This window comes from Cygnus atratus, chromosome 15 (assembly GCF_013377495.2).
Source record: "Cygnus atratus isolate AKBS03 ecotype Queensland, Australia chromosome 15, CAtr_DNAZoo_HiC_assembly, whole genome shotgun sequence".
Classification (NCBI taxonomy): Eukaryota; Metazoa; Chordata; class Aves; order Anseriformes; family Anatidae; genus Cygnus; species Cygnus atratus.
In genome coordinates, this window is record NC_066376.1 from 8,378,074 (window position 1) to 8,400,788 (window position 22,715).

Consider the following 22,715-nt stretch of genomic DNA (forward strand, 5'->3'; position numbering starts at 1 on the left):
GCGGCCCCGCTCCGCCCCGCTCCGCCCGCGGCTCGGCGGGAAGCTCGAAATGGCGGCCGGCGGCCAGCGCTGAGGCGGGGATGGCCACCAAGCGCCTGGCCAGGTGCGGGCCGCCGGGCCGGGCATCGGGGAGCGCCCCGAGGGGGCTGGGAGGGGAGGCTGGGAGCGGGACGAGGCGAGGCGAGGCGGGTGCTGAGGGGAGCCCGGTGCCACCCGCAGGCAGCTGGGGCTGGCGAGGAGCAGCGGGCGAGCGCGGAGCGGAGCGGCGGCGGCGCAGCGCTTCGGACACCTGGTGGTCGTGGACCTGGAAGCCACCTGCTGGCGGGGCGAGCGGCGCCACAGCCCCGAGATCAGTGAGTGGCGGCCCGCCGGGTCCTTGGCGCCGTGTTTGCCCTCCCCTGACGGCTCAGCCCGCCTTTAAGCGGACGGAATAATCTCTGTGAGCAGCTTTAACCTTTCTGGCCCTTTTTTCCTCCACCTCGTTTTGGTTTTGTCGCAGTTGAATTTCCAGCAGTCCTGCTGAACACTGCCACAGGAGAGATCGAAGCTGAGTTCCACACCTACGTCCAGCCCCAAGAGCATCCTGTGCTCTCCGAGTTCTGTATGGAACTGACCGGCATAACACAGGTATAGTGCCATTTAGTATGAAGTTAGAATTGCTACTTACTACTATTTTATGGAGACCTTTAAAGAGGGCTAAGGAGAAATAAGCCTCAAATAAATTTCAGTCCATATTAACGCATACGTATTCCTTCTTCTCTTTCATAAAGAATCAAGTCAATGAAGGGGTCCCTCTAAACATCTGTTTATCGCAGTTTTTGAAATGGATTCAAAAGATACAACAGGAGAAGAAAATTGTATTCAGTTCAGATATTCTAAATAATTCTACTTCAGAAGCAAAACCAGGTACCTTTGTCACTTGGACAGGTAGGTAAAAGTTTCATTTGATTTTTCTGCAAATTAATACCCATTAAAACTGAACATTTGGTGGTGCTCGTAAGATTCCATCTTCACTGCTAGGGAGTCAAAATCCTGTTAAATATTAGGGACGTGATATTGGATAAGACTGAAAATATGAATACTGTTGAATTCTGACTTGTTCACTGCATATTTGTCTCTAGGGTTATCGCATTTTTCTGCTTTACATAGACTACAGTGTGTTGCCATTCTCAACAAGTGCAAATGATTTAGTGAGGTCTCCAAGATATTTATGTATCACAAAGTCAATGTTTACTAAGAACATGCGCTCACTTGTCGTCTTATCCCATTGCAGCAACCTAAGTGCTTTTCATGTACAAAGGCTTCATGTGTCCTGTACGCATCTGTACAGGATGTTACTAGTACGTTGATTCATCTCTTTATGTAGGTTTTAAGGCACGCTTAGGACAGTGATGGAAGTACAGCAGTACTGGTGACCTGCCCAGTTAAATGTCTGTGCTCTGTATCTGGAGTTATCATGCAAACAGTTGCGTTTTTTCTTGCTGAAATTTTTTGTGTTTTTTTGTTGTTGTTTTGTAACCTCTAGTTCATTGAGATGAGAGAAAGGCCTAATTGGAAGGCATCAGGATTAAAAAAATATAATAAATCTTTATTTGTTTTTGCTTTTTCTGTGCAGATTGGGACCTGGGTGTGTGCTTGCAGTATGAGTGTAAAAGGAAGCAGTTGCGAAAACCTGACATCTTAAATTCCTGGATTGATCTCAAAGCAACATATAAGGTGAGAAAAATCAATAGACTGAAACACTTATACCCATGTTACCATCTCAAAGGCCAAGTATACCTAAACTAATACTGTATGTTCCAGCATCTAGTTACCCCTTTGTTTTCTTTCTGTGTTATCACTCAATAACAAATTGCATGCTCTAGAATAGCGTGAATTTTAACAGAGTCTTAATGTTTGGAAACGTATTGAGTGTTTCTGTTACATAAATGAATGATAATTCCGGAACATTTTTTTGAGCTGCTCTTCCTTTCCTGACATCTTTTGCTCTGATTGCTGCCTTAACTTCTGTTTTTCCTATGCTCTTCTTACTGCTTTACACTGCTGCATGGAAAATAGTGATCCTCATCTGTTTAGATGGTACACATGGATATAGTATGGGAATTAAATATATACATATATATATATACACACTTGGACCAGAAAGTATATTCTGAGCAGCATTAGTAATACTGGAAAATGAATATATATATATATATATATGTATATAAAATGAATTTATACTGAGAAGATGAAAGGCTTTGTGTGTGTGTTTGTGGTGGTGGGATTTTTTTGGCTCGTTTTTTCATAGTCTACATGGCAACAAAGAGTTCTGCCTTAGGGACTAATGGCACCTGGGTTCCCCTGTGTAGCCAGGGAAGCTTTCAAAGGTTTATCCAGGAGTCTACCTGTTCACTGATACTTGGAGTTTAAGCAGCAGAATTAAGTCTCTAAAGATAAGCAGTGCAATTATAGGAGAAACAGGGAATATTAAATGAGAAAAAGTACTATATTTGGCGCATGTATAAACTCTTTTTAATGCTTATGCCTTTGCAATGTGCAATGGTTTAAGTATTCAAGATAGTACTTATAATTGTATTCCTCAGGGCTGTTGTTCTGTTAAGGCCTTCATCAATGTAAACTATAAAGTGCAAATGAAAGTGAAATGAGGTTAGATAGAATGGATTAGTTTAAGGCTGGGAGAAGGGATTTATGGTTCTTTCCATTCTAATCTGTTACAGGTAAGTCACATACTGAGTTATACTTATCTTCATTTTACAGTTATGATAAATATTTGATTTGCACAATGGCCTTGTGAGATGTACTATTTGTAAGGTGATATTTCTGAACTGTTTTTCACTCCACTGTGAAGGCATTTTGAAATGCTTTTTATTAACCACATGCATGTTTTTCCTTAGGCCTTCTATAATAGAAAGCCTAAAGGACTAAACGGTGCTTTGCAGGATTTGGGGCTAACTTTTGCAGGACGGGAACATTCTGGTAAGCATGATATGATCATCCTCATTTTAATATATATGCGTATCTTTTTATAAGACTAGGTAGCTACTATTTAGCTTTAGTTAGCTAAACTAAACTAGCTAATAATATCTACTAGTTAATACAAATCGTAAATGTTACTTCCAGGCTATGCGATGTTCTGTTCAACAAAACCATCAAAGTAAGAAAAGACAGATTATTCAAAGATCAGTTAGTCATTTCTAACCTCGTGCTTTGTATCAGAAATCTTTCCTAAAACTTTTGCCTGTATGTTGCACAAGATCAAGCTCTGGATTGCAAGGGTGCAAAGAAAAAAGAGCGGGGGAAAGGTAAGAAAACTTGATCTTCCCTGATAGGGCTGGACAGCTTATTAGTGTAAGAGAATACCAGCACAATGTGATTTTTTTAATTAAGTTTTTTGACCTAGCTAATACAACTGAACATGGATTTTGATAATTGTGGCTATATATTCAGCTGTATGGGTTGGTCCTTCAGATGTTTCAGCACAGGGGATTTTTTTTCTTTTTAACTTCCACTGCCCTTTTTTGAACTATATAACAGTGTCAGAATTATGTGAATCCATTTCATTTATGTAAGGTGTACCTAAATGTCACTTCTCCTCTAATAAGAACCATCCCCAGTAGTAGTTTAAAAGGAAGGCATTAATATAACTATGCTTTTGAAGGGTTGGATGATTCTCGGAATACTGCCCGTCTTGCTTGGAGGATGATTTGTGACGGATGTGTGTTGAAAATTACTAAATCTTTGGATAAGGTTAGTAACTATTTTGTATCTATCCTCCTACTTGTCTTATAGCCTGAAATACAGATGAAAGGTGAGCTATAACAAAATCAATATCTTGACTATGAATAATAATAATATCCCTAAGCTGACACACTTACTAGTTTTGTACATTGATTTCTAAAACTTCTTGGGTATTCACTCTCCAAAATCTTGTTTGATTTATGGACTCCCTAGGCATATCTGAAGAAGAATTTAATTTCTAGAACACTGAATGCAAACTTCACTGACAAGACTCCACTGGGAAGTAACAGCAGACCCGAAACATCAAGAGAGAGAACTTGTAAAACAAACTCTCTGGCAGAGAAAAACCACAACAGTATTGCAGGAATTATCATGAATTCTAACGTACAAAATGAAGAACAGCAGACCACTTGCACCGATTCCTCTGCAGACATCCATGTTGCATCTAGCAGCAGCTTGAGGACTGACTTAAACAATCAAGCCCAAAGCTCTTTGTCAGTGTCTACTGACAGACTTCCTCTTCCTCTTGGACATGTGCAGCAATCTCACAGTAATTTATCAACAGGCATTCAGCAAGGATTGAACGGGCATATTATGAGTACAACCAGATACAGCTCTCCAGTACATGGATCAGGACTAGTACTTGTCTCCACTACCGTCTCCTCAGTTAACATCTCCACTGAGGATATCAGTACTAGTTCTGATTGTTTACCTCTGCTGGCTGACTGGGAAGATGTAGCTTTAATACCAGAATCTCAATCCAAACAAAAATCAGACTGTGTTGAATTTAAAGATGGCTCAAGTATGGATATTTTAACAGTGTTTGAAGAAGAAACAATTCCAAAGCAATCAGCTGTGATGAGTTCAGATAATCAAAGTTCAGGGGAAACTGTTGTACCCGTGGAACCTCTCAAATCTATCATTTACAAAAGTCCTGATACTACTATCTATAATGTAGGAACAGTACAAGGGCAGACTTCAAATCTTTCAGCTTTTAAATTACCACCTGCAAAGGTAAATGCTATTTCATCACAATCAACATCAATGAAAAATAATTCTACTCCTTTTGAGGTTCCTAAAAGAAAGCCAACTAGTCCAAAAATGTTCCCACCAGCGAAGAAACGGTCTTTCTCTATATATCAAGAAAAAAATGCATCTTTTGATCATTCTTTAAGAAGTTCAAACTTGTCCAAAGTGTCTCATGCCATTCTGAACTCCACAGTCAATCTGAATCAGTCTGTAACAGCTGTGAAAAATGAAAAACCAACTCCCCCTCTGTGTAACTGTGGTCGAAGAGCTAAAAGGCTGTATGTATCAAATGCTGGTCCAAATCATGGCAAAGCATTTTTTTTGTTGTCCTGTTGGCAAGCATGACAGTCATAAGAAAGGTTGTGGATACTTCAAGTGGGAAAATGCCTTTCTAAAAGAGAAAACTAATGTTCTCACCCTGAATGCAGGTGCCTCGACCTCTCTTGGAACTTGCCCCAGTACTTTAGGAAATTCTTCCAACAAAAGACGTTTGTTCCTTAGGCCATCTATGAGAACTTGACTTTTTTTTTTTTTTGTCTGAATCTTTAATCGTTAGTTAACCATACTTAATATAACCAGGACAGTCTAATGATGTCGGATGTTTTCATCCCATTCTCAGAACGTGACATTGCTTGGTTAATGTGGATAAAAATTGAAATTGTTCAAGCATACAGAAATATTCATATATTATAAACTATATAATTAATGAAGTGTGAGCGAACAGAAAAAACTAAATGCTAAAATTAGTCTGAGCAGCTGTTATTATTTATACTGTATCATGTATTTTAAATTCTTTGCTAGTCTAGTCCTCAACACTTTAATGATGTAATTTTACTTGCACTATTTCTTCTAAATACACTTTTAGTGATTGTAAGTATAACTTTGAAAATGTATAAGTTGTCACACTTTTCAAAAGTGATTCTTGAAGCAAGTGTTCTTTTAAACGCTTTTTTTAAATTATTTAAGTAACAATAAAGATAAAATGTCAGTGACACTTTCAAGTTTATTTAATGCATCTGTTGTACTCTTGACTACATGAGTTTTCCATTTCATTTGTATCAGTCTGTCTGCTTTTGTACTATGAGCTATTAGTGTAGCACCAGGGACAGCCAAATGCTGGGGATCAGGTAAGAATTTAAGAGTTGGACATGATGATCTTAGAGGTCTTTTCCAACTTAAATGATTCCATGAATTTACAAAAACCTAAACTAATAAGGCCATAGTCTTTTACTCTACATTACCATGTAAATCAGCACTATCTTACTTTTGTTTAAAAAACAAAAGACCTACCCTATAAAAAAAAACAACAGAACTCTACTATTTTCTCCACTCCTTCTGGCGTAGTTCATTTCTTCGGATCTTCCCACTAACAGTTTTTGGCAACTGTTGAACAAACTCCATCTAATGGGAAAGGGAAGAAATTGCAATACAAAATAAGATACAGTTTACCTAAATTTTGACTTACTTAATCTCAGCAGCACAGCCTTATAAGCCATATAATAGTTGATACCTGCTATCAAATAATTCACTACCTGCTACTGAAAAATATGTAAAATATTGGAGTAATTGAAGACTCACCTTCCGAGGATACTTGTATGGAGCAGTAACTTTCTTAACATGGTCCTGTAGCTCTTTCATCATTTCTTCTGGATCACGTGAAACATAGTCAGATGTTAAAACAACAAAGGCTTTCACTACCTTAAAGTTAAAGGAACAATGGGTTAAATGCCAATGAAACACAGCACAACAGTAAGATTTGAAACATTAACCAAACACTTGCTGACAAAATGTAGAACAATGTATAGGGCTGATACAAACAGCTTTGCCACTGTCTGCACATGTTGAATTTGTATGGACCGGAGGTAATTTATATACATTTACTAAAGACCCATAATTTTAAGTATTTGAATGTTAAGAAAAATTTTCAAATGGTGCTTTTGTTGTATGTGATACTGGGGCAACTGTCTCCGGTCAGTTTTTCCGGCATGGAGGGATAGAGTAGAATGCCAATTTGAATTTATTTAGTTTAAAAAATTAATCACTGGGTAGACAAATCCAGTGGAAAATGGGTTTCATCAGCTCTGGTATGCACAAAGCTACTTTTAGACAGAAGCTTGTTTAACTTAGTTTACCTCTCCCCTGATGGGGTCTGGACTGCTGACTACTGCTGATTCCACCACTGCGGGATGCTCTAATAGGGCACTTTCTACTTCAAATGGTCCAATACGGTATCTTTAAAATGAAAGGTCTTTTTGAAACACACATTTGAAATACACATACCATCACACCTGAATCAGCTGTATTGTTCAAGTTTGAAGATGTACTATTAATCAGTTAAATTACCCAGCAGAAGTAATGACATCATCAGATCTTCCAACAAACCAGAAGTATCCGTCTTCATCTATAATCCCCCTGTCTCCAGTAACATAAAAATCCCCATGTATTGTTGCCTCTGTTTTCTCTGGATCATCCTGGTAAACATGAAATTGTATTTTATATAAAAACAGCTTGAAAAATACATTACATTGCATTCTAACATATTCAGTACATAAGTTATGGTAAAGCCAAATGTTCAAAGATTTCAGCTTTTCAGACTGGTCCATGTCATCATGTGCAGCAAATTCAAATGGGACACAAATAATGGTGAATTATAATAAACATTCACCATTACTAATCCACAAAACTAAATCTGTCAAAGATTTCCCTTTTTATAAATAAATAACAATCAAAAGAAAGTGGATTTTAACTTGTTAGGCAAGACACTGTCATCGAACGACTAATTGTGTAAGTAGACTAAATAGCTGCATTAAAAAAAAAAAAGGAAATCCCTCTTTCCTCCCCACAGGCTTTTATCCTTCTAAGTAGAGAATATGTATAGGAAATGAGGCATCAGATTCCTTGTGACAGAGATTTAACAGGACATCTGCTTTAATTGTAGTAGGGTTCTTACAGTATAGCAAGTAAAAAGAAAAGGTGGTCTTGTAGGTTTTACTCTGATGGCAATATCTCCTTCTTTTCCAGGAGACAGAATATTACCGTTTTCATCTATAATCTGAAAATAAACAAAACACTGTTTTATTATCTTGGACTCAAAGTAGAAATCATAAATTAAGATTATAGAATCTTGGTGCTCATTTAAAGTATTTAGTTGAAATATTTCATGGAAAACTATTTGGAGCAGTAGAGGACAGGTCTTACCCTGACATTTCAAGTGTAAGATCACTACAAATCCACTGTATTTCACACTGGGTCTTTTATCTGAGGAATTCCAAATACTGTGCAAACATGTATTGAAGTTGGTAAGACCCCAGAAGACGATAAGCAATGGGGTGGGAAAACCTTAAGAACTGAAAGATACTAAAATCTTAAACAATATTGCAAATTGATCTAGTGCTAGAATCTGCATCAACAGATTTGTTATCACCAGGAAATAACATTCGCTCCCACTCTTCCTTAACTCGGTAATTTAATTTCTGTCATTGCCTTAGCATTTGATATTTAACCACCAGTTATCAGTAGGTTGTCATCTATGTAACCCTGTTGAGGCTGATACAACAGGGAGGTCTAGATGCTCACTTTGCACATTCAGTTTGGGACAGGAACTTTTTCACTCTTTCATTTCCTGTTGAATGATGCTACACAGTACAACTCCATGTTAAAGCTTTCAAACCTTTCTCATGGAAAATGATTATTGAGAGACAGTGCTACCAGAGGTACAATACCTTGACATCATATGTTGGAGATGATTTTCCCATACTACCAGGCTTAATTTTCATTCCCTTAAAATTTGCACAGACCAGCACCTGTAACAGATGTGTTTGTTTGTTTTTCTTTTCTTAATTAAATGACAACTTGTACAGTCTTTACCTCAGGTTTAAAATACTCAGCTAACATTGCAAATTTCTATAAGAAATAATAACGGTCCTCATTATAATCATATATCCAATGATTAAACTTCTAGAAATAAAGTACGCCCTCGATATCTTGCCCACAGCTCCAAACAATGACAGTGAATGTTCTAAAGACAGCTTTTAAAGCAGAATTTGGAATGCAGTAATGAGGAATATACCTCTTTTGTGTTAGTTCTCAATTCAAAGCTCACAAGAGTGAGTAACAGTGCTTGGATTTTGGGTAAAGACATTACAATTGTTCTAGGACTTCAAAAAAAACACTATGTTTTTCTACTGTTGCCTATCACAATTGACTTTGTAACTGTTGTGATAGTTGTGATGAATCGGTGTTGTTGGAATGTGCTGAAGGGATGAGGAGTATGTAAACTAAATACAACCGTGTAATCTTTTTAATCACTTTTTCTTGGCAACATGAATGGAATTTATTGTTGTATCTGTAAAGTATAATTTTTCATCTGTAAAGCTGTACATACTGTTTCTGTCTGTCCATAGCCTTCATGAATATCCAGCCCAGTCTGCACTTTCCATTTTTCCATCACATCGGGGTTGATCGGCTCCCCACCACTCACACAGTGACGCAGACTTTTGAATGTATAGCTTGGTGGGAAAAAGAAATTAAATAACTGGCAGTTATCTATCTGTTATGTCCCATTCAGTACTCTGTTCCGGTATTGTGGGAACCTTTCTACACAAAAATAAAAATTTTACTGAGAGCTATTAATTCTATTTGAACTGTGTAGCACTGAACAGAAACAAATCTGAAAAAAAGGCAAACAAAAATGAAAAACACCTGTTTTACTCCTGTCTAATTTGAAAATCTTATAATCAATATTGTGCTTCTAACCCTAGAAACTGAACTGGAGTCTAACCCGAAGAGGATTGATGAAATTCAACCCTAATGACAAAAAAAAAAATAGCACAGGAGAGTTAAATGAGGCCGAATAGTTTTGCATACATTTCACCAAGCTGTACTGACATACACTTCTTGTAGCGTATATGACTGGGGAAACACAGTAGAAAAACAAAGGGAAGGAGAATGTGACTATAAAAGCACTTTGGAGGATAGTTTAAGCATGATACCATGATTATCTTATTATAGCTTCAGCTAAACTGCTTTTCACTGTTATTTATGAAATCTGAGGTGGCACCCTGACTCTTTCTGACTTTCTTTATCACACATAAGACTCAAGATGCTGAGAAATACACAGAGTTACTGTTACACCATTGTAAATTTGGAATAAAATCAAGGTGAGCTGAGCACTTGCTTCATTGTTTTGATCAAATCCACCACTAGAAGTACTCTGCTTTTTCTTACCTGGACAGTTTATGTTGCACAAACATTCGATATGCGGTTGGAGGAGAACAAAAGACAGTTATGGGGTATCTTGACAGACTCTAGAGAATTTAGAATAAGAAAAGTGAATGTTGCCAATACACTGAAACCCATGAAGTCTCATCTACATTATAAGAGATAATGTAATGATCTCTGTCTACATCGAGCTTATAAAACACATGAACAAAATGTTAGTGTCCAAAAAACAGTTAGTTCTATAGTTGCCAACACCAACATACAGCAGTTTTATCTAACTAGTTTCTTATTCAAAACAGAATCTACATCATCTTACAATTAATTCCCCACACCAGAGTTTTGTGCTCTTGAAAGCTTTGCAGTCCTTGTTGCACAGTTTCTTCATAACTGAAGTTTAAGTAGAAAACAAGTGAAACTATGAGGCTACTTTCTGAGATATTCTGTAGGAGTAAAACCAAGTGTTCTTCAAGAGAGCCTGATGTTATCTAACAGTTTCCAGCCGTCTAAGTAAAATAAATATGATGATGGTAGTCTTTTTCAAAGGATGAAGGGTTGTGTGTGGAGGACATAAGACAATATAACGTTGACGCCATTTGTTAAAGAAATTCAGCCTTGCTGCATCTTCACTCCTTAATGTTGGATTACTTGGTGCAGGCAACTGAAATTCTCATTTATCTGTTATTATCACTTATTTTAATAACACCACTAAGTGCTCTGCAAATCCCAGTCCAATTTCTTTTGTGCTTCTTTCAGGCCTTAGAATGAATGTTTGCAAGTTTGCGCAGTAAAACCTGTTTTCAGCAGAGTATATGATTAAACTGTTCTGATGTCAATTGTGCTTTTATGTATCTGCAGCACTTAGTACTGAAATAATGACTTAATATTACCGTTGTGCTACATGCTGCCCCCTGTGCACCACCAGGGGAATGAAAGGTTTGACAAGACCAGCAAGCAAGAATAGTGCTGTTTGTTGCTGAGCCCTCCTCACTTACCTCAAAGACAGTAACTGGGTTGAACTGTGGCATTTTATGTACAAATACACATGCCCCTTGAATCCACGTCGAAAAAACACTGGTCCAAGGTGCCTTTGCCCAGCCTGTGTCTGATGTGCTCCAAAATATATCTGAAGGAGTCAAGTCCAGCCAGTACCTGGTAACAAAAGGAAACGCGGTTCACAATCTGTATTTGGCAGGAAAAAGACAAGCATTAAAACATCAACACAAGATATGTCATGGAGTCCCATCCAGCACTGTTTGTCTTGGGTAAATGACACTTAAAAATGGCTGAATTTCTGAGCACAAGTGAGCCACAGCACAGTGAGGATGTCATCCAGACAGACTGATGTTGCATTCTTCTAAAGGAAGTTATACTGACGGACAAGCAAATGCCACCTCAGAACATGGTACTGTATGAATGTAAGATTGCCAGGGTTTCACTGAACTCACTTTTAGAGATAAGGATTTTTTGGTTGTTTGTTTACTTTCACTTTGGTCTCTCCTGATTTGTTATTCCTTCCCAGTTTCAGTGAAGTGTACTGCCATATCAATTTTATAAACAACATTGCTTTATAAATGTAAAGATTCTGAACTATCAACATTTTGTTCCTGTGGAAGTTGTGTCTAATCTAGACGTGTGTGAGTTCAGAAACTTCACACCCACATTTTTTTCTCTTTTATGATACAGACTTTATAAACTTGTGCTGATGTTCAGTTTGGGGTAATCGGTTAACTGTACACAATGAAGAAGTTATCAAAAGTTAAAGAAAACACCGAAAAGAAATTAGTAAGGCCATTTGACTGCTACATTCTATACATACTGGCTGGACTCAAAGTATGACTTGTTTCCCAGGAAAAACAAACAAACAAACCTTGTTCAAATTTAACAGAATGATTGTTTTTTAAAAAAGTGAAACAAAGGCTTCTGGAAAAAAATCTTGTGTTTCTCTTCCTTCTGCCATGTGACCAGCTACACAAACATGTCCATCAAAATAATATCCATACCTTCCACTTACTGTGAAGCCAATACCATAGCTGCTGTGGGAATGTTCAGTCATTTTGGGGTATCCTGTAGTTCCACTGGTAAAATAGATGGCCATTGGATCTTGATGCTTTGTGGTCACACACTGGTGACTAGACGGAGCATTTCTTTAAAATAAGCAAAACGATGAATAAAGTGATTTGAAAGTGTGACTTACATGCTCTTAAAAATGTTTAACTAAAATAAGTTTTGCAGCAATCAGAAACATCAAAAACACTGACATTTTTCCATTGCGCAGCCCTAGAAGGATAGGAACATATTGGCATGTGCCAGCATTTCCTATTCAAAACAAACTAACATGTTTTTATTTTTGCTGTGGCACTTTCACAGTGGTGGTTACTCACTTCAGGAGATCTTTAAAGTTCAGCCATCCTTCTCTGTGGCCCTCTGACACAAGCAACTTGAATTTCAGAGACTGGCATTCAGCCCCAACTGAATCTACAGCTGGTGCCACAAAATCATCAGTGATGATGCACTTTGCCTTGGATTTCTGTAGTCGATAGAGAATGTCCTTCGCTGTCAACTGCTGCGTTCCAGGAATCAGGACAGTTCCTAAAGGGGAGGAAGTAGAATGGAAAAAGAGCCTAAACATTTAATAATAATAATACTTGTACCTACAAGCAGACTTCAGCTTACCTAGTGCTTTTGAGTGAGACAAGGCAGTATTAAAGCAGGATTTGGTCCTACATTTGTAAATACACTGATTTATTTGATGGATTAAATTCTATGTGAGGATTAGCACAAGTTAGCCAATACTAGGCTGATCACAGGACACTAACAGAAATCAACAGAACAACTTTTCTCGTTTTGAAAACACCTCCACTGGACCATGCCTTCTCTCTGGACTCAATTTCTTTACTGGTAGACAGAGCTGTACCCTACTAGTGTTTGTGAGGCACCAATACATTCTGGGTTGTAAATTCTGGCAAGCTGAGTACTTAACAGATCCCACAGGGGAACACGTGAAACACTTGGTTAAGCGTGGGTTAATTTCACTGCAAGTTTGCAAGAAGGTGCATTTGTGATTCATCACAAGTGCTGGAAAGAGAATGACAGAGGCACACGGACTCACAGGGTTTCCTTAATAGATAGAGCATGTGCGGAAGTCCTAAAAGTATCACAAAGATAAACTTGGCACGAAGGATGTTCTTGATCAGTGTGGCAATAGCTCATCTTCAACAGCATGTTTGTAGTTCTGATTGTGTTAAAAAGCAAGGATTGGCTTAAGTCATAATTTCTATACCTGTATACTATTTCTATGCTTTTACCAACCTGTTCTCAAGCAAGCCACATTCACCAGCCACCACTCTGGGATCCGGGGCAGAATAAGAAGAACTCTGTCTCCCCGTTGCAGACCACAGACATCGGAGAGTACATTAGCTACTTTCCTGGAAAGGACTCCCAGCTCCTCAAAGCTCCATTTTACCTCTTCTCCATCACCATCTACCCACCATAACGCAGGATTTTTAGTTTTTTTTCCCTCCTGTAGAACAAAAGGGTGCAGTGTAAACACTTCATTTTAGAAACATGCTGCCTTTAAGTCTGAGGAAGAAGAGCATTTACCAGTTAGTCATTGCTGGAGAAATCTGGGGATGCAATTGAAATCTGCCACTGATTCCAAATGAGGCAAAGAACTCTCCTTCAGCATAAACAGCCTATGAATGTCATTTAAGAAATTAAATTTGTATTCCTTTCCTGAGCTCATCATGTTACACTCTGAAGAGGTTGTACAACCTTTTGTTTCAGGCCATGAAAACAAAGCAGCTGATAAATGTGGGTTCTTCTGGGCTGTGCCCCAGAGTTTCCCAAACCCTCAGAGGTCATTTCCAACTTCATCTGGAATTGGGCCTGTTTGGTAATTCTGAAAATTAAATCACAGGTTCAAAAGCATAGGCCCACACAGTGTGAACTGATGTGTGAAAAGTGAAATGTATGTATACAATGTGCTCTAAAGGGGCCCAATGCATTTAGCAGTAGCACTGTGCAAGCCGCTTCTTGAGCAAAACTCTCTGGGGCAAAAGAAATATGGTTTATTTTCAAATATTTGAAGGTACAGTAACACTAAGGCTCATTTTCAGGAAGCAGATTTTAGCTGTGCACTTCAGAGGGCACCAGATGCTGTTTCTTGCTCAGCCTGCCAAAATCTGTTTTTTCTGCAAAAGGAACAATTGCTCCCTTTGTGTCAGATAGGTGATACCTCTGCTCTGTTCCTGCTGCCAGGTGGACATAACTATGTTTAGACCCTCATCATGAAGAACCTGAGCCTGCAAAACCAGTCCTACATCCACAGACTCGAGTTACATAACAGGATAGGTGATAGACCTATACTTTCTTTTTTCTCCCTGTTTTTCTCCTTTCCTTGTTTAGACCTCATGTCTGTTTGGGCACTCAGTTTTCAGTTTTGTAGATGTAAAGTCCCTGATGCAAAGATTTCTCAGTTGGGAAAGGATGGAGAGGTTTGACATTACACAGTATCATTCATTCTGTAGGCAGGCAATGAAATGTATGGAGGTCAAGTGATTTGGCCAGCACAACCAGACAGGGTGCATGTCACAGCTGATGGTGGAACTAATGCATGGTTTAGAGCAGTAAAAAGTCCATTGTCTCATTCTTGAAGCACCTGCTTACAGTCATTCTCACTGGAGTTACTGATTAAAAAAATGAACTACTTGGACTCATGGACAGGACAGCATGTGGCCTAAGGGATCTACAGATTCAAAATGCATGAGATGATCATCAGATTATAACCAAGAGCATAACTCAGTGGTTTGGTTACTGGATTTGTCACTGACAGCATTAACTACTTCGGCATCTGAGAAGCCACGGAACTGTTACCTTTTCTATTTCAGTCCATCTGTCCAGCACATCGCTTGCAAAGTTGAAGTACTCCGGCACCTCTGGTCTGTACTGTTGTTTTATGGCTTCATAACTAAAAGAGGTGGAAACCGTGTAGCTCTGACTGCAAAGCTGGAGAGATTTTCTCAGGGCAGCATGCAGAGATACAGCACTCGGGACCTTCAGTAGAAAATGCATGGCAGCAACAATGGCTATAGCCTCTCCAAGAAATTCTGCAGTGACACAGATACAAACCTGGTATTAGCCACGTGGTTTCAGAACAGCTTTTATCATCACACAGTGCATACACTGGAAAAACAGTAACTGTTAATTGGAATACCTGCTGAGGACAGCTCTGGTTTTGCCACTGTGTAGCCCCTGCTCTCTCCTGACCATCATGCAGTTGAGATCCTGACCACACACTCAAGCAGCAGCACTCAGCCCCATCAGTGTGATAGCTTACCTGTTCACATTCCTTCCCTCCCCACAAGCCCTGCTGATCTGGTAGATCACATTGCAGTTACCTTATATAGCAGAGAGATGCTGAAAGCTCTTAAACTGTGACTTCTGTAAATGAAATATCTGCTACTGATTGACAACGCAGAAGTAACAGTGTGGACCAAGATGCCACAAAGATAATCCAACAATCCTGCATTAGTTACTGGCTGACCAGTGTTACTTAGTACAAAGACATCTGGAGTTTTTCTAGTCTATCAGCACTGGGAATATGCTGTCTGCCAGGAATTAAATCAATGTAGGAAAGCCCTGAAAATAGTTTTAGTATTGATGTATGAAATACTATTTTGATGTGTGGTCAGCAAAAAACACCATTTTATGAGATGGGGAAACTTTAAAAGACTCACTGATAAAGGATCCAAAGTGTAGAGCCTTACTTCTGTAGGCTGAACTTCTGTAGCCTGAACTTAGCAGGAGGACTGAAAAATCTGAAGTCATTATTTTCATGCATTGTCAATTTTTATTTACAAAATAATATAAACAACGATAATTCCTTACTGAATTAATTATTATCCAGCTGCAAACCCATGTGATTTTAGTGATTCAATGAAGCAAAAAGACTTCTTTTTTTTTCAATCTCTAACATTCAGTTTGTGTATGAAAAACAGGAAAGAAACACAGCCAAATGAAAGACGGAGAGGAACAGGGAAAAGAGGGAATGTGGTCAGACAAGAAGCAAATCCAGTGCCAAAAAAGTGCCCTGGCCAGCAGCTTTCAGGGGCGGGTGGAGGGTCAGTTACCTTGTGAAAAAGCTGTCAGTCCCAATTTACTGCTTCTTGGCCTTGCACCAAAATGGAGTCCTCTCAGTGTTGAGATGCGTCCCAGCTTTGACTTCTCACGCAGATCTTAGACTCCTGGCTGTGCACCTGTCTGGCACTGTCACTGCATTCAGTGACTGACTCCTGTGTTTGTTACACGTACTTTGGACTCACACAAAAGGCAGCCAAGTCCTGTCCAGTGAGAAGAGCTGACAAATTTCTGCAGAGCTTAAAGAGGAAGCAGAAAGTGAGAGGTTAAAATCTCTCCTGTTTCTTTCTCCTCCCCTGCTCCCACTCACCAGCCCCTGGCTAAAAACATACTTAAGACCTTGCTGCAACCAAATCACATCTGTTACATTCTGGCTAGGACAACACAGGGAACAACAGCCTTATGATTAATTAATAGACTGTGTGAGTACACTGCTGAGCAGGTAGCTTGGGGTACCTCAAGAAACCATAGCAGTTCAGCTATGATTGACAATGAGTATTGATTCCTGGGATGCTGCTGCTGGTGCCCTGACCAACCTTGTTAATGTGTATGCTAGAGACTTGATAGGTTTTATAAGTGCTCTGCCTCATGTTCAGAGAACAAACAGTTAAGTTGTGCTCCAGCATTGCTGCCTCCTCTGCTCTTCTCCCACAGGAGAGATGGGAGGGAACATTTGCCAACCCCTCTCTGTCCTGGCCACAGCAAGGCATCACTGCAGAGCCCGTCATCAATGTGGGCATGGCCATGGCATTGGTATATACTTTTGCCATCAGCCTCTGCTGCAAGGACGGCACCTGCCAGGGAGATGGAGACAGCTGTAGCTTAAATTGAGGCACCAAGATTTTTTGTAAGAGTTTGGCTGCTCAAGCCCTAAGTCCTTCCTGCTGCATCTTCATTCTCTAAGGCCAGCAGAGAGATTGCTAACACCCATCAATGTGTTTGGAGCAAAACAGTCCTCTCAGTGCTGACCAGCAAGGGTGGTGCTGCGGTCTTACCTGGCATGTGCTTTTGCCTGCACTCCCTTCTGGGGTTCTGCCCATGTCAGTCTGTGACAAGCAGACAAAAATGCGATGCTAACCAGCTGCCTGAAATGTTCATTGCAGCACAAAAAAAAAAATAAAAAAATTCAAAAGATTCCCCCAAACAACAAAGCTGCTCTCTACCTAGCAGTAAAGAAGGACCTGCAGTCTGCAGGAGCAACATTTTAAAAAGTTCTTTGAAATGCAAGCAACAAAATCCTCACAGAAGGCAAACAGCCTTAAAGGGATTCCCTACTCAGATTGCATCACCCCAGAGGAGGCACAGAAGTAAACCAAACATGACAGCAACCAGCTTGTGATGTCAGTGAATGTGCCAGGAATACTTAGGAAGAAAAACCTTCCACAGTGACCAAAGTGTAAAAGAGGCGTAACTGTTTCTCTGTATTATTCTTTTGATAAAGCATAAAACTATTTTCCTGAGCATGGATGGGTTTTTCCAAAGCCCTCAGCTCTCCTCACCACAGAAGCACCCTAGTTATGTTATGCGTGGTGAACTGCATGTCCTCTGCACCGCTCACAGCTGCCTGCAGAAATCCTCCCTCCTGTGCCAGGCTGTCCCCACAGGCCCAGATCCACAGACTATTGCTGCAACTCACCAGAACTTTGAGTCTTTCACACACCCCCAACCCAGCAAAGATTACATGACTTTTAATTTACTTGTGATCAATAATCCCACCAAGGTATAACAATTGCTGTAGAGTTAAATGAGCCTCAAAGACTTTGCAGGAGCAAAGCTTTATATACAACGTAAATGTCATCTCCTGTTGCAGTTGTAACAGATAAATACTTCCATTCATTTATGAACTTTTTTCCCCTATTTCATCCAATGTGTAAATAACATGATAGTCCTGCCCCTAGTGAGGCCTCTTTAGCTCTGTCCTCTACCTGCTTTCACAAAATATCTTCATTTTTCTCCTCTTGATTGTCCAAAAAGCTCAAGGGCTAACAGAGGGAGATGAGGCCCTCATGGACAGTAGTACACAGAGGCACCTTCCTTCAGAAACCAATGCTAAGTGGTGTGCATTTTTACTCTGGTAATACATTTTGAGTATTTCAAGGCTAAAATTACCCGTATGAGGAGTTTCTGTTTCAGCTGGCCCCTTTACACCATGAAAACTTCAGGAGCTTGACAGGCCACTGAGGAAAGGGCCAAACAGCGGCTGTCCCTTCTGCTGGGGCACACTCGCCATGTGGAGGCAAAAAAAAAAAAAAAGCAGGACTGAGGCCAGCTGGCTCCATCGCTCTTGAGTGGCAGCCAGCCCACTCCCGGGCCCACCTCTCCTCCTAATTCCACAATCACTAACACAAACCGAGCCTTTAATCCCGGGACTGAGTTTCCAAGCACAGAAAAAGCAACCAAGACGAGCAACTTTACTCAGTGCCGGGAGCCCAGGCTGCCCTGCATGCCCGCGACGTTCCCAGGGGGCCCGCTCTTCCCGCCCACTCTTTCCCGCGGGCTTTATTCTTAACCCCCGGGAGCGCCGCCTGGCCTCCTCCGGCCCGGGACAGGGGGGCCTGTGGCGAGGCTCAGCCGTGAGGCGGCGCCGTATGGTGCCCCGGGCGGGGCGGCGCTGACGCCATCGCGGTGCGCGGCGGCGGCGGGGTTGGTGTTGGTGTCTGTCTCTCGGTTGGTCCCGGTCCCAGTCCATGGCCACGGCGGAGCCGGTGGCGGCGCGGAAGCGGCGACCCAAGGGCCACTTCGCGGCGGCGAGGGCCAAGCGGCCCCGCGGCGGCGGGCGACAGCTGGAGGCCGGCATGCGCGGCATCCTCATCACCTGCAACATGAACGAGCGCAAGTGCGTGGGGGAGGCCTACAGCCTGCTCGGCGAGTACGGGGACCTGCTCTACGGGCCCGAGCAGGTGCGTGCGTGCTGCCCCGGCGGTGACGGGCGTTCCCCTCGGCGTGGTGGTGGTAAGGGCCTGCTTGGGGGGGAGCGGCGCAGCCTTTCTGTCCCTAACTGCACCCCGCAGTGCCCCCCGGGGGTGCCGGCTTCCACAAGTGAAGCCCTGTGTAGCCCCCCTGGTGATGTGGCCCCTGCCGGGTTTTAAGCTTTCAGCACTTTTGCCCTGTACTTACTGAAGTAGGGATGTGCTTTGTGTGAACAGTTTTCAGATCCCGAGGAGCGGCTCTCTGGAAGCGAGGGGGAAGAGGATGAAGATGATGTTGAGGCTGCCCTGAAGAAGGAGGTCGATCAGATCCGCACCTCGACGGAGCAGAAGCTGCGGCGGTTCCAGTCGGTGGAGAGCGGCGCCAACAACGTGGTCTTCATAAGGACCCGGGGCATAGGTGGGACACAGACACTGTATGGTGCTGCGGGGATATGCTTCTCTGAACGGCATCGGTTACAGGCCACAGTGTGGCTGCCCAGGAGCTCGTGTATGCCAGACAAATAGAGAGTTTCTCCTTCCGTTTAACCTTCCTGCTGAATTCTGTCATAAACAGAGCTGCTAAAAGTAGAGGAGTCTGCTTTGACAAAATGATCCTCAGGTATCCAGTTCTGGTGTATTAAAACAGTTCTCCCCAGAAAACAATTTGAGGCGGACCACAGTGCAGCTAAGCATGCATTTTCCTGGCTTATTAAAAGGCGGGGGGGGGGGGGGGGAAGTGCCTCCAGTTTGTTTCTCATACCTAGCTGTTTGTCTTTTAGAACCTGAAAACCTGGTGCACCATATATTAAAGGACATGCATGCTACTAAAAAGAAGAAAACAAGAGTCATTCTGCGCATGCTGCCCATTTCTGGAACTTGCAAGGCTTTTATGGAAGACATGAAAAAATACACAGAAACATTTTTTGAGCCCTGGTTTAAAGCCCCTAATAAGGGTACTTTCCAGATTGTTTACAAAGCTCGTAATAACAGTCATATGAGTAGGGAAGAAGTAATTAAGGAATTGGCAGGTATGTATAGATTTCACATAGAATGAAAAACAAGTATAGAAGCAGCCACAATTGTGTGAATAACAGCATAACATAAGTCAGACTACTAAAAGAAAAGTCATCTAAATGGGCATACATAGTTGTTGCTTAAAATCTGTATGTTGAATTACAAAATCTTCTCTGTGACTGTGAATACAACTTGATATCAGTGTGCCTTGTTGGTGTTGATGTCTTAAGAGATGATGAGCAGAATAGCATACAGTATTGAATTTAATTTGGCATGTTAGTTTCGCATACTTTGAAAGGACTGCTGTCAGGCATTTTCTCTGAATGCTATATTGAAATAAGATATTGCTATTTCCATGGAACGTACGACTCATAAAATAGCTCTGCCTTACTCAGGTATTTTGTTTCTTGATAATTGCAATGGGTTAATTTTTCAGTTACTGCAGTCCTACTGATGGTATCTTCTAATAGTCGTGCTCTGTTCCGCTATTTTAAAAAACTGCGATAACTAGCAATTAGTTACAGCTAGGGGGGATGTTGTCTTCTCTAACTTTTATCCTTTTAGTAGTGTACGCTGATGCTCTGAAACCATTTTTCCATCATTTTAAAAACTATATCTTGTTTTACAGGAATTGTGGGCAGCCTCAATCCAGAAAACAAAGTTGACCTTAATAACCCACAATATACAATTGTGGTGGAAATAATAAAGAACGTCTGTTGCTTGAGTGTGGTGAGAGACTATGTTCTATTCAGAAAATACAATCTACAAGAGGTAGTAAAGAGCAACAAAGAAGATGCACAACAAAATCCATCAACTGTGACAGAAGAACTGAACTTGACGGTAGTAAAACCAGAAACTGAGGAGGAAAAGAGCTCAGAAGAAGTAAAACAAGAGAATAAGAGTGAAGGTGAAATACAAGCTGAGTCCAAGGGGAATGATACGCTGACAGTGTAGAAAATGTGGTAGAAAGATCAACACGATGGAAACCTGTTAAAAACGTTGCCCTAGAGTTCTGTAAGCATGTTTTAAGGAGGAGAGTGGGTTTTGTTTTGAAATCTAGTTTTTAAAATCCACATGTGTAAGAATTTTAATGTTCACTGCAGGTGGAGCTGACTTTATACTGCAGATGTAAGAGTGCTTCACCACTGGTGAGGTTTGCTGTCATTCTTCTACAGCTTGGTTCTGCATTGCTTTTTGTTAGCACAGAAGGCAGGTGTATTTGCATGCATACATAAATGCCACCAACCCAACACATATTGACTCTGTTTTGTTATATCTGATGACTACAGAAATCAAAGGCAATGCAGAATCAACTCTGTCGGGAAGTATTGACAGAAGTGAGAGATCTGAAGAAGACGGTTGCTTGCAGAGAGTTTCTAGGGAAGTGATTTGACAACTTGTGTGACTGCAGAACTCAGCTATATTTTTCTATGTGAACAGCAGAATGAGCTAAAACTCCTGATCCTTTCCTGTATGAGAGAAGGTTGTATATACACATCCCTCTACAAGGACATGCTAAGTCTTGAAAGTGTATTGGAAGGGCTGCTACGATCAAAATACTTGAATACTATGAGAGAATTTAGAATAATAGATTTGACTGTTCTACAACAGTAGAAGTACGGTGCAGCCATTGCAGATGGTTTTAGCAAAAGCTACATGTGTGTTTACATTAGCTGTGTATACAGCAGTTATTGGCTTATAACAAATGCTGTATGTGGTCACTGAACAGCATCCTTTCCACGATTTTCTTGCAAACAGACTTTTGCTGCTCTTTCCAAAGACATAATCCTTGGCGGGGGGGGGGGGGGGGGGGGGTGGTGTTGGCAGAGGCTTATAAAGTCTTTGTTCTTATTGTTTCCCTAAGTTTCAAAATTTGGATTTAAAAACTGCTTGGAAATTTCTAATGAAAGAAGCTCTCCATGATACCACATTGGATAAGGGGAAATAAATTTAATTTTTGATACAGTTTTAGCTTTACAATGTTAATTTTGTTTCATATTGAAAGTAATGTCAGTTTTTCTGTTGTCAGTTTGTTACAGCAGTTCTTTTGATATCACAGTGACTGTGGGGAAAAAAACAACAACCAAAAACCACAGCTATAACCTGCTTTACATTAGCATTTGGAGTATGCTTCCAGTACAACTGTCTAGCTTTAGTATTTCATTTCTAGTATAAAAGCCTGCGGGTTGCTAATGGGAAAAGTGTCTTGCTACTTGTCTTGGTTTAATGAAAAGGATTTGTTCAAATCAAAACAGTGTTTACTTTGTATTTTCCACTTCTGTCAAAACTGTTTTAGAAGCTGGAAAATTAAGAGGACTTTTTCCCTAGTCCTGTATCCCTTACCACCCATTTATTAAAAATATGCTTTCTTACCTGCATTAGTGTTTTCCTTACGTTTTAAAGCTTTTGTGTATGGATTAAAACCAGCAATGTCTAGGTCACTCCTAGGAAAGAACCATTAGAGACCAGACACAAAGGCCAACTGTGAATGTTTATTGGTGGCTGATGTTGGTGATCATGATTCAAGACCGCCTACTCATATTATTACCAAGGACAAAGATGGATTCATCATGAATAGTTTTTTTTTTTTCCTTCTGCCTCTCACTCTTAGAGGTTTAGAATCTACAGGTCTTCAGAGGAAATGGCTGAATAACCGCCATCCATTTG

At 40.7% G+C, this 22,715-nt stretch overlaps 3 protein-coding genes across 3 annotated transcripts; 2 read left to right on the forward strand and 1 right to left on the reverse strand.

Moving 5' to 3' along the window:
• Window positions 1-16: 16 nt before the first annotated feature.
• ERI2 (ERI1 exoribonuclease family member 2) lies at window positions 17-5,959 on the forward strand. Its single transcript, XM_035548654.2, is given in 9 exon segments — window positions 17-103; window positions 220-353; window positions 500-627; window positions 771-927; window positions 1,616-1,716; window positions 2,898-2,979; window positions 3,662-3,750; window positions 3,955-5,085; window positions 5,087-5,959. Coding segments are annotated over 9 exon segments (2,049 nt in total). The 5' UTR covers window positions 17-80; the 3' UTR covers window positions 5,291-5,959.
• A 68-nt stretch (window positions 5,960-6,027) lies between these two features.
• Window positions 6,028-18,687, reverse strand: LOC118249062 (acyl-coenzyme A synthetase ACSM3, mitochondrial-like). The gene is made up of 15 exons (XM_035548655.2): window positions 18,235-18,687; window positions 16,119-16,364; window positions 14,863-15,095; window positions 13,300-13,510; window positions 12,372-12,579; window positions 11,991-12,134; window positions 10,983-11,139; window positions 9,997-10,076; window positions 9,155-9,278; window positions 8,493-8,573; window positions 7,721-7,822; window positions 7,114-7,241; window positions 6,903-7,002; window positions 6,349-6,468; window positions 6,028-6,171 (listed from the first exon to the last, which is right to left on the reverse strand). Exons 3-15 carry the CDS (start codon window positions 15,058-15,060, stop codon window positions 6,088-6,090), a joined length of 1,737 nt encoding a protein of 578 aa, XP_035404548.1. The 5' UTR covers window positions 15,061-15,095; window positions 16,119-16,364; window positions 18,235-18,687; the 3' UTR covers window positions 6,028-6,087.
• A 21-nt stretch (window positions 18,688-18,708) lies between these two features.
• THUMPD1 (THUMP domain containing 1) lies at window positions 18,709-22,425 on the forward strand. Its single transcript, XM_035548964.2, has 4 exons — window positions 18,709-19,025; window positions 19,272-19,452; window positions 19,814-20,062; window positions 20,677-22,425. Exons 1-4 carry the CDS (start codon window positions 18,813-18,815, stop codon window positions 21,000-21,002), a joined length of 969 nt encoding a protein of 322 aa, XP_035404857.1. The 5' UTR covers window positions 18,709-18,812; the 3' UTR covers window positions 21,003-22,425.
• Window positions 22,426-22,715: the final 290 nt, after the last annotated feature.